The sequence below is a fragment of the Rana temporaria genome, chromosome 3 (genome assembly GCF_905171775.1).
Source record: "Rana temporaria chromosome 3, aRanTem1.1, whole genome shotgun sequence".
NCBI classification, from domain to species: Eukaryota; Metazoa; Chordata; class Amphibia; order Anura; family Ranidae; genus Rana; species Rana temporaria.
The window spans coordinates 223,802,739-223,815,162 of NC_053491.1; the positions used below are offsets into that span (position 1 = coordinate 223,802,739).

At 42.2% G+C, this 12,424-nt stretch overlaps 1 protein-coding gene across 4 annotated transcripts in view; it reads left to right on the forward strand.

Moving 5' to 3' along the window:
- Positions 1-12,424, forward strand: part of TCP11L2 (t-complex 11 like 2) — a 44,496-nt gene that overhangs the window by 21,096 nt on the left and 10,976 nt on the right. For 3 of the 4 annotated variants that reach the window (XM_040344335.1, XM_040344336.1, XM_040344334.1), the window contains exons 2-5: positions 2,878-3,045; positions 4,494-4,626; positions 9,660-9,780; positions 10,680-10,900. In XM_040344335.1, coding sequence (XP_040200269.1) covers positions 2,886-3,045; positions 4,494-4,626; positions 9,660-9,780; positions 10,680-10,900 — 635 coding nt within the window. In that variant the 5' untranslated portion in view covers positions 2,878-2,885. The remainder of the gene's footprint in view (positions 1-2,877; positions 3,046-4,493; positions 4,627-9,659; positions 9,781-10,679; positions 10,901-12,424) is intronic. The other variant, XM_040344337.1, reaches the window with a different exon arrangement.

Sequence of the window (12,424 nt, forward strand, 5' to 3'; positions counted from 1 at the left end):
TTCTGTACTACTTTTTGCGATTTCGGGGTGCGATTTCCGTTGACATCTGTGCAAAAACCCGCACTGATGTCTGTGAAATGGCTGCCAAAATCGGGACTGACAGGCGATTCAGGTGTGGGGGAAAAAAGTATCGGGCACAGTTTTGGCGCAGATGCAATGCGATTTCAGACATACAAAATGTATGACTGAAATCGCGACGCACAGGAATGCAGTGCGATTCCTGTGCGAATCATATGCGGTGTCTATATCGCACAAATGTGAACCCAGGCAAACTGATCTCTGAACTGTGATAAGTGTTTTGCATTGAGAACATGCTGAATGTAATATTGCTGTGCTGCTACATTCTTCTTCCTCTTGAAGGGTACCCACCCATAGGCAAAAGATGTTTTGGCAGGAAATGATCAGGTAGTGGAAACATCTTTTATGTGTCTCTCTCACACACACACACACACACACACACACACACACTTTCTAGTGCACATTTATACAGTTCAGGAATAGGCTATGAACCAGGGTGCAGGCTAAATCTTTGTTTTTCTTTGAGTATTAATGAGGAATTGATAGGAAATTATTGATCAGAGTACTTTCTGTATTTACATTCAGTGCTGATAACTGCAGAGTACCAAATGTGTTTGATCTGGATTTAGATCATCACTCTGCAGGGTGCACCTCAGTTCCACTTGGCATTCCCACCCCAACCACCCAATTGCTCTCAGCACTATGTAGGGTGCACCTCAGTTACACTTGGCATTCCCACCCCAACCACCCAATTGCTCTCAGCACTATGTAGGGTGCACCTCAGTTACACTTGGCATTCCCACCACAACCACCCAATTTCTCTCAGCACTCTGCAGGGTGCACCTCAGTTACACTTGGCATTCCCACCACAACCACCCAATTTCTCTCAGCACTCTGCAGGGTGCACCTCAGTTACACTTGGCATTCCCACCACAACCACCCAATTTCTCTCAGCACTCTGCAGGGTGCACCTCAGTTACATTTGGCATTCCCACCCCAACCACCCAATTTCTCTCAGCACTCTGCAGGGTGCACCTCAGTTACATTTGGCATTCCCACCACAACCACCCAATTGCTCTCAGCACTCTGCAGGGTGCACCTCAGTTACACTTGGCATTCCCACCACAACCACCCAATTGCTCTCAGCACTCTGCAGGGTGCACCTCGGTTACACTTGGCATTCCCACCACAACCACCCAATTGCTCTCAGCACTCTGCAGAATGCGCCCTAATTACACTAAAGGCCCTACAGGATGAACTCCAATTACACTATGCAACCCTAACCCCCCTCCTCAATTGCATTCCGCAACGCCTTCTTCCCCAATCACACTAATCACTCTACAGGATAAACTGCAATTGCACTATGCAGCCCCAACCCAACCCAAACCCCCCCCAATTTCACTCTACAACTCCTCCTCCCCCAAATTAAAAACTTTACAGGAAGAATACACTCCCCACTGTGCAGCTCCCCCTAATTACAATCGTCACTCTCGCCCCAACCAACCAAATGCTCTCAGCAATCTGCAGGATTCAACCTGAAAACACTCAGCACTCTGCAACCCCCCACCTTCCAATTACACTCAGCACTCTGCAGACTATCCTCCCCCAAAATACATACAACACTCTGCAGGATGCACACTAAGCACTCTACAGGATGAACTCCAATTATACTCAGCACTCTGCAGACTATCCTCCCCCAAAATACATACAACACTATGCAGGATGCACACTAAGCACTCTACAGGATGAACTCCAATTACACTCAGCACTCTGAAACCCCCCCCCCCCCCATTGCATTCCGCAAGTCCTCCTCCCCCAAATTATACTCTACAGGATGAACCCCCGAATACACACTGCACCGTGCAGCTCCCCCTTATTACACTCGGCACTCTCACTCACACCAACCACCCAAATACTCTCAGGACTCACACCAACAACGCTCAGCACTCTGCAACCTCCCCCCACCACCACCACCTTCAAATTACACTCAGCAGATTGCCCCCAGCGTCCCCCCCTCTAAATTACATGCAACACTGCAGGATGCACCCCAATCGCACTAAGCACTCTACAAGATGAATTCCAATTATACTCAACAATCTGAACCCCCCCCCCATTACACTCAATACTCAGCAGGATGTACCCCAATTACAACCCGCACCCCCCCTCCCCAATTACACTCTGCAGACTGCATCCCAAGTACACTGAGTACTCTGCAACTCCCCCCACCCCCAGTTACACCCCAATTATACTCTGTACTTTTTGACTCCAAATCCCCCCCCCCCTCCACATCAGTTTCACTCCAGTATTTTGCAGGGGGTACCCCAATTACATAAGGTACTCTATTCTGCAGGAGGTACCCCAATTGCATTAGGTACTCTATTCTGCAGGATGTACCCCAGTTACATGCACATCAATGTAGACAGTAAACATTGATCAGAGGGGCACAACCACCCCCCTCCCACACCTTGTGTAATAATTTATGGGTGATCCCTCACTGTAAAAAGATAAATCTATTGTCGCATAAAACAAAAGATGCTGAATTTGGTTGTCCTCTAAATAATTGCAAGGCAATTACATTGTTACTCTTTTTTTATTCTGAACAGGCACATTTCACATATTATTTACACCTCATGTTGCCTGATGATGCTATCCACATACAATTTCAGTTATTCTGCGTTTTGGGAAATAATTCAGCACAAAGGCATCTTTCAGCCACACTTTGGAGTTTATTGGCTCTAATTCATTGCAGTAGACATTGGGATCTTTGTCTGGCCATTGACTGGCTTTACAGTAGTATTTTATAACCTGAGCTTTCTTCCCTATTGAGGCCATTCATATGCTGGACTTCTTTGTTTACAGCAACTAAAATGCCATACAGTGACGAAAAAGCCTTTGGAAATGAGGACCACCTAAGTGATTTGGACACATCTCGCCTCTCTGAGAGCATGGCCTGTTCATCTAGTGACAGCGACTCTCCACGGGATAGTTTTACCAGTGATTCTTCAAGCAAGCATGCTTCCCCTGTGTGTAAGTGCCTATTAGGTTGTAGTCTTTTGTCATTAGCCAATCATAGCCTTGGTATGACAATTTGATATTCATGGGTATGGAAGCTTCCTGTGTATCAGTTTCAGGGGAATGTGAATGTTCCTAATAATAAGCATTCTAGTTTACTGTAGCCACAGCAACTGATTCATATTATGTTGGGCATGGCCAGGCAGCCTTCTTGTGTCTTGAATAATTTGCCACTATAAGCATTTAAAGTGAAACTATCATTAAACATTATATTTCTTATGAATCATTGGGGCATATGTCAACATTAGCAAAACCTATCATTATTCTAAATAGTAAAGTGCCTCTTGTTTACAATGAATAAAAAATGCTGCTTCTAAACTCCCTAAATCCTGGGCACCCTAATGTTCTAGGACAGTGGTCTCCAAACTGCGGCCCACAAACTGGATGTGGCCCTTTGCTTACCTTTTATCTGGCCCTTGGGGCACTGTTACTCCCACTGATATGTGAAACGAATTCTTCTATTATCACCAATGAGGCACCATTCCTCCCACTGACACCAGCATTGGGGCACCATTCCTTCCGTGGACCCCAACATTGGGGCACTATTTCTTCTGTGGACACCAACATTGGGGCACCATTCCTTCTGTGGACAAAAACATTGGGGCACCATTCCTTCTGTGGACAAAAACATTGGGGCACTATTTCTTCTGTGGACACCAACATTGGGGCACTATTTCTTCTGTGGACACCAACATTGGGGCACTATTTCTTCTGTGGACACCAACATTGGGGCACTATTTCTTCTGTGGACACCAACATTGGGGCACTATTTCTTCTGTGGACACCAACATTGGGGCACTATTTTTTTCCGTGGACACCAACATTGGGGCATAAACCCTTCCACTAATACCAATGATGGGGCACTATTCCTTCACCCTACTGACCCCATCGGGTGCTTTGTAATTCCCCCGACCTCCAAGCCTGCGATATGGTCTACTCCCACTGATGCTGGGGCATTTTCTGCTCTTACTACAGTCCGGCCCAGCAGGACTATAAACTGACCCTTTGTTTAGAAAGTTTAGAGAACCCTGGGCTAGCACATAAAAAAAAAAAAAAAAAAAAGCTTGGTATAAAGTACTGGCACCTAGGTTCCTTCATTGCTTCTTCTGCTCCAAATGCTGGGCTTTTGGTTCTATTGACCAATAGGAATGTGACTGGTCGAAAGGCCCAGCATTCTGGCACGTGGGGAAAATTTAAGCTGCAGGAACTTATAGGTGTCTACATGCTATTTACTTATACCTGGTAGCAGGTTTGTTTTTTACTTTTTTGAGTTCTTCCTTTTATTTTTAGTTGTTGTTGTTTTTTTTTAGTTTTTTATTTTAAAGTGTGCTTAAAGAACTTAAGGAAACCTATTTATATATAACCATTTTGGAAATATTGTTTGTACTGTTTGTTTTTTAAAGCAAGTCCACCAAAGACAACGATGCTTGATGAAATGATGTCAACCACAAGAAATCTGTCAAACTTAATGCTGGCCCATGAAATTGTTGCAAATGAGAACTTCCACATGGAGAACGTTGATCCACCTAAAAACAGGTATCGGTGAAATTAAAATCTGATCTTTTAAAGCTATAGAAGTGTGTGGGTATTGACCTAAATACAAACTCCACCTCAGGGAGTTTAATACTGGTCATAGATGGACTTTAGCCCTGTTAACTATATTGTGTCTACACATATCTACACATACCTACACATACTCAGAAAGATTACTGGGCACCCATGGCAACCTTGATTTCTAATTCTAAGCAGTCTTGCATTAAACTATTTTTCACAGTATGGCTTAGTAAATAACACCTTGTGAGGAGAAAAATGCAGTATTAAGATACCATTTTGTTCTGGCCTGGTTTCAGTAAAGTCCATTCTGATTGGTTACTATGGATAACTGTGTGTCGCTTCTTGCTGTTCATGGAATATGCTGACCAAATCGGGTATCAAATATTTTACCTCAAACATGGCAGCTTATCTGACGTTCACTGTATATTTACAGCTCTTCTGAAAGCCCAGTATTGCACAAACTAATCTATCATTACAAATCACACTTCACAAGATTCAGTTAAACATTTGGCAACATTCTCAGATGCCATTCATGCCATCAATAAAACAAAATACTGCTGTGAGCTCCATAAAGTCTTGTTTTATTGTATCTACTTCAGCCTTGAGTTAATCTCCTCACATGAGTTAAACCCCATTCTTGGAGGAACCGCCAGTGCTTCTTATTGCATTCAGGCAGCCACAACACCCAAGGCTGCCTGAATACCTGAGCAGCGACCGTATCTGATAGGATGCATTCGCTTTTCGGACGATCGTTTTCCATCTGGCTCAGCCGATTTTTAATCGCTTAAGGACCGACTCCTGCACATTTACGTTGGTAGAATGGCACGGCTGGGCTCTTAAAGGCAACATACAGGTATGTGCACAGCCTTGCCATTCTACCGACGTAAATGTGCAGGATAATGTGAAGCTCTGTGACCGCGGGACCCGTGGACCCGATTGCCGCCGGTGTCCTGCGATCGGTCACAGGAGCTGAAGGACGGGGAGAGGTGTGTATAAAGTACTTTACTGTGGCAGTGACACTGATCGTCTGTTCCCTGATATAGGGAACGACGATCAGTGACGTCACGCCTACAGACACCCCCCCCCTACAGTAAGAATCACTCCCTTAGGGCATACCTAACCCCTTAGCGCCACCTAATGATTAACCCCTTCACTGCCATTGTCATTTTCACAGTTATCAGTGTATTTTTATAGCACTTTTCGCTGTGAAAATGACAATGGTCCTGAAAATGTGTCACAAGTGTCCGCCATAATGTCGCAGTCACTGATCGCCGCCATTACTAGTAAAACAAAAAAAAAATATATATATATATATATATATATATATATATATATATATATATATATATATATATATAAATAAAAATGCCATAAAACTATCCCCTATTTTGTAAACGTTATAACTTTTGCGCAAACCAATCAACGCTTATTGCGATTTATTTTTTATTTTTTTTTTATTACCAAAAACTAGTAGAAGAATACGTATCGGCCTAAACTGAGGAAAAAAATGTTTTTTTATATATTCTTTTGGGGATATTTATTCTAGCAAAAAGTTAAAAATATTGCATTGCAATTGTCACTCTATTTTTGTTTATAGCGCAAAAAAAAAAACGCAGAGGTGATCAAATACCGCCAAAAGAAAGCTCTATTTGTGGGAAAAAAAGTACGCCAATTTTGTTAGGGAGCCACGTCGCACGACCACGCAATTGTCAGTTAAAGCGCGCAGTGCGGAATCGCAAAAAGGGGCAAGGCCCTTAACCTGCATAATGGTCCGGGTCTTAAATGGTTAAATGGACTTTTGTGGTGCCAACAGTGCCACCCATGGTTCAAATTTAGGAACGGTCAGCAGGGATTGGAAGAAATTCGAGCCATGTATGGCTAGCTTGGGTCTGTTGTCTTCAGTCAGGCAGAACCTATCCTTGAGATAAGAAATGTCATCAGGAGGCAAAGGCTACATATGTAACAAGCTGTCATGGCGGCCCCTGTGTACTTGTTTAATTAAAAAATATACTGAGAGACAAGGATTATAAATCAATAACACACATTAATAAAATTATAGGCATTTATTTAAACAATGGTGATTAGTGTATATGTATGTGTGCATATGTGTGTGTGTGTGTGTATATATATATATATATACAGTGATACCTCGGTTCACGAACTTAATTCGTGAACTGACTCTGGTCGCGAACCGAATTGGTTGTGAACCGAGGCACATTTTCCCATAGGGTTCAATGTAAATCCAGTTAATCCGTGCTGACCTTTTTTTGGGGGTTTTTGAAGCACAAAAATATGAAACAAATTACAATACACATTAGTACAGTATAGTAATGTATAAAGAGAGGACACTAACCTTGCTTGAGATGACTTCTGGCATGGAGGAAGGCAGGTGGGAGGCAGTTATTGTTTGGAGGGAGAGTCCCCCTCCATAAGGACATCAGGGGGATCTCCTTCAGTGAACTGTACAATACAGCAAGGACAGTACTGTATGTGCTAAAAAGCACACCAAAAATCAAAAAATCACTCAAAATGTTTGCAGAGTACTCACAGTACTTCTTTCTGTGTGTCTTCTTCTCTCCACGGTCTTCCTACAGAAAGTCACGACCATGTGACAGCCGGGAAATAGCATTAAAATGGCTGCGGCTCCTGTTCGTGAACCGAGGCGGAGTTCGTGAACCGGAGCATATTTTTATGAACTTTCCTGTTCGTGAACCGAGTTGTTCGTGAACAGAAGCGTTCGTGAACCGAGGTATCACTATATATATATATATATATATATATATATATATATATATATATATATATATATATATATATATATATATATATATATATAGTATGTATGTTATTATATTCTATGGTCTTCAGTGATGGCTGTCTCTAAAGCTGACCATAGAAGGACTGAAATTTGTCCGGTTCTGCAGGAATTTCAATCCGTCTGGTTCAGCAGGAATTTCAATCCGTCTATGGTCAGGCTGGTTGTACTGAAGTTGATCCAATAATCGACTTGGGTACAACCAGTCTGGGTTTTTTTTTCACCCGATCACTGCCTGCCCGACCACTGCTATAGCCGCCATCAGTGATCATTGTATTCTTCCAGTGGGGAAGGCTCCTCGTGCTCCCTCCCAGCAGAACACAATAGTGATGCGGGAGGGATTCCCCCATTAACCCTGACTGTGTTGATAGGGGAATCTAGCAGTTTGGTAGATGTCATTTTCTATATTCCCTCTAAAGCCACGTACACACTGGCCGAATGTCAAGCGGCCCCGGCCGGTTTATTAGCCAACATTCGGCCCGTGTGTACTGCAGCCGGTCTGAAGGGGCATGACCAAAAACAGTCTGCCAATCGGCTCCTGATCAGTGCTCTCAGCCGCTGACCGGATTGTTCTGGTGGGCGCCGTCCCCCTGTCAGAACAGCAGGGGAGATTTATGTACTAACATTGGATAGTTTTTTTTTTTTTCGTGAAACCTGCTGGGTTTTATGAAAAAAAACTACAAGTGTGTACCAGGCTTAACGCTGGTCATAGATGGATAATTTTTTGTTTGTTCAGCCAAAGGGTTTAACAAAGAAAACAAATCTGATTGCTCCATCCACACAATTGAGCTGGATAGAGGAATCCTCCCTGCCGAGACATTGCATTCTGATAGTGGGCACTCTCCAGGTACTGGCCAAGAAAAATATGACTTCTGTCGAGTGGGAGCAGCACACCTATGGATCGAAATTCGCCCAGTGCTGGCTGAACTAGCCACATTTTGATCAATCTATGGCCAGCTTAAGAGACCCTGTCATTTCCCAATAAAAAAATCCAAATAGCAGGTCCCTGCAGAAGAGGTATAATCACTGATCTGGCATGGCTGTGTCCCTTGTCTTCCCACTTTTCCTGTGTTGCAGCCTCCACCAGGCCCTTCAGCATTTACCTTTACCCGCCTCCATCCTCTGATCACTCTGCTGAGTGGGTTGGGGGGGCGCAGTACTAGGCAAGGAACGCAAGCATCGGACACTCACAGAAGTGTAAAATGCAAAAGGGTTTGGTGGAGGTTGCGGCACTGAACAGAGGGGTAAGACTCATGTAAAGAGATGAGTATTCTACCTCTTCTATTGCAAGGATCTGCAGTTTATGTATGTTTAGGGAACTTGCAGGTGTCTTTAATGCTGCTCTTAAGCTACCCATACACAGTAAGATTTCTCTCATTCACCCTGCAGGTTGAATTGATCAATTCTCCAATCCAAGGTAAACAGCATGGATGAGAGAATCTCTCTTGCCAGCTATTCTGCAGCTGACGCTCGTGGCTTTTCCACCCAACTCCTTTGATTTCAGATTGAAAGATGGCGCACAATAAGGTGCTGACAGAAGTATCCCTGGCTTACGTTTCAGCCACTTCATTAGGAACTGGTCAAAATTCATTAAGTGTATGGCCAGCCTAAGGTTAATGTTTTGCCCGTCCAAACACTCCCCCGATTGCCTGTAGGTAAAAGGAGGGGCTTCTATTATGCTTCACTATTCCGCTGACCCAATTCTGCCTGATGTTTCTGCTATGTTTTAAACTGTAAAGAAGACTGAACACAGGGCCGATCCTAGGCAGGGTGCATTGCACCCAGGCGCCTGCAGAGGTGGGGCGCCGAACATTAAACAGACTCTCTAACAGAAGCTCTCTCTGTGTCCATCAGAAAGGCCCCCCTCCAGGTCCCAATAAAGTACTTTGCTTCTCTTCCTGTATTTTGTTTATTGTTAAGAGATCATGTAAGGATCCCAGGTTAATGACGACTTTGTGGGGGGAGCCTCTCTGTGGTTGAATCCTTGCCATAGAAAAATGTGTAAAGGGGAGGAGTTAGTAACACGACGACGCCCATGTGGGGGCGCTAGAAATATTTCTGCACCCAGGCGCCTGTGACCCTAGGATTGGCCCTGACTGAACAGGTCTAACAAGTACAGCCTGAATTTCTGAGAAAATCAGAGATGACATTAAAAAAAATCGCTGTATTAAATCCCTTTTGTCACTGATATGTTTAACAGCTTAGAAAGGAAGGTCAAGGAGATTGTTCACAAAGCATTCTGGGACTGCTTGGAGTCAGAACTTAAAGAAGATCCTCCCCAGTATGAACATGCAATCAAACTTTTTGATGAGATAAAAGAGGTAAGGTTACTTAGTGGAACTTTACCTGTAACAATTTGATACCAATTAATGTTCTTTAACAAAAGAATATACAGTGCCTTGAAAACGTATTCAAAACTTTTTTCAAATCTTCCACATTTTGTCATGTTGCAGCCAAAAAGTATAAATACAGCTGTTCTCTGAAGCCCCCAGAGGTTTGTTGGAGATCCCCAGTGAACAAACCGCATCATGATTGTAGACACTATAACTTTCACAGAAACAAATTGGGGTTTTTTGTTTGCAAAGATGTAGCAGAATACATTTTGCATACATTTATAAAGATTTTTTTTATTGGATTTTTTTATAACAGAAATTAGAAAATATTGTTTGTTTGTTTTTTAAAATGTTCAGTCTTTTTTTTATTTTTTATTTATATAATAAAAAATACAGTGGTGAAAAAGAAAGCTATATTTGTATGAAAAATAAAAATGTCATTTCGGTACAGTGTTGCATGACCACGCAAATGCCAGTTTAAGTAGCGCAGTGCTGAATAACAAAAAATCCTCTGGTCATGAAGAAGGTAAAAAGTTTCGGAGCTCAAGTGGTTAAACAGTAGAGGCCAGCATGAAGTGCTCTTCCAGGTGCGTATATATATATATATATATATATATATATATATATATATATATATATATATATAATATACACTATACAGGTGTATATATGGCTGAATTTCCTGCTTCCTCCAACTCTACTAAAAGTCACATCAAGCTTTCTGCCATGTGGATTTTGGTATTTCAAACAGTAGTGCTAGAAAGATATACAGTACATCCATTGCCATTTGGTATTTTTAGCCCCAATTTATCTGTTTGTGCAATGGTGGGATCTTTATTTATTTTTTTTCAACATTTTGTAATGTTGTCATTTTTTCTGTATTGCAGATCTTGCTTTCCTTTCTATCACCGGGTACAAACAGACTACGGACCCAGATCTGTGAAGTTTTAGATGTGGACCTAATAAAGCAGCAAGCGGAACATAATGCGGTTGATCTCCCCAAACTTGGAAATTACATCATTAACATAATGGGAAAATTATGTGCTCCAGTCAGAGATGAAGATGTAAAAAAGTTGAAAGCCACTGGTGACATTGTGCAAATGTTGAGGTTCGTTCACTGTCATTCAGTCTTATGGTCCTATTTGTTTAAACTATGTATACTTGTTACAATATTGTTTTATCATCCTAGCAGTTTTTTTTTTTTAATTGGGGTGCCTGAAGATAAGACTAGCAGCTCTAGTGGTTCAGAGGAATGTTGCCATCTGCAATAATGGTGGCAAATAGATTCATAGGAACTTATTCAACTAGCAAAACTCTCAACTAGGCCACGTACACACGGTCGGTCAAAACCGATGAAAACGGACTGAAGGACCTTTTCATCGATCCAAACCGATCGTGTGTAGGCCCCATCGGTCAGTTAACCTTCGGTCAAAAAAATGAGCACTTGCTTTAAAATTGAACCGATGGACTGGTAACCAATCGGTCAAAACCGATCGTTAGTATGGAAAACCATCGGTTAATAACCCGCGCATGCTCAGAATCAAGTTGACGCATGCTTGGAAGCATTGAACTTTTTTTTTTTCAGCACGTAGTTGTGTTTTATGTCACAGCGTTCTGACCCGATCGTTTTTTAACTGATGGTGTGTACGCACGACGGACCATCAGTCAGCTTCATCAGTTAAGCTTCGGACCGTTCTCATCTGATGGACTGATCGCGTGTACGCGGCCTTAGAATCCTAGATCCCATAGCTGAGCAAGACTATTTAAAGTCTAAGTTCAGTTTTAGAAAATGTGACTGTATTTGGGGTGTAACGTGCAACTGAGAAAGGGACTGGGGAATCTGTGTCCTTAGTCCCTGAGCGCATCGAGGCCTTCGGGTAATGACTGCGCTCCCAATAAGCATTTTTATAAATAAATATAAATCTGTCTCAAAGGGGAGATGTCAGGGGTCTGTTAAGACCCCTGATATCTCACCAAAGCCCCCCAACAGGGCTAAAAAAAATAATAATAATTGCAATAAATAATAAATTGTAAAAAATAATAAAAATTTAAATAAAAAACACACTGACACTATCCCCCCCCCCCCCCAAGGAAGCATTGTAAAAAAAATAACAAAAAACTGTAAAAAAAAACATGACCAAAAAAAAAGTATTGGTATTCAGTACCGGCGAGTACTTGGGAAAAAAAGTATCAGTACTTGTACTCGGTCTTAAAAAGTGGTATCGGGACAACCCTAGCCCGCATAGTCCACTGACTTCCGCCAGCTTTCTAACAGAAAGCCTGTACAAAGGTACGAGCAGAAAGCTTGAGGACGTGTCTGCAGCAGCCTGACTTTGCACCCACAATCCACTGATCACGAGTGCAATGCTTTGCACGATTCTGTAGGAAAACATAATTAATGTGCATTTACTATTTTTTCTGAAAGGGGAACTTATTCCTTTAAAGTACTTTTTGCTGGTCAAAGATTTATCTGTGGATAAATCTAAATAACTTTTATATTATCTTTCCTAGAGATCTCCTGTCATTGTTACTGAGGTGTGATAATGCCCCTACAATTTTAAAACTACTTGTCTTTCTAGTAAAGTATGCATGTGTGCTTTGTCATTGAAGTTGGAGTATATATTTGCAAATG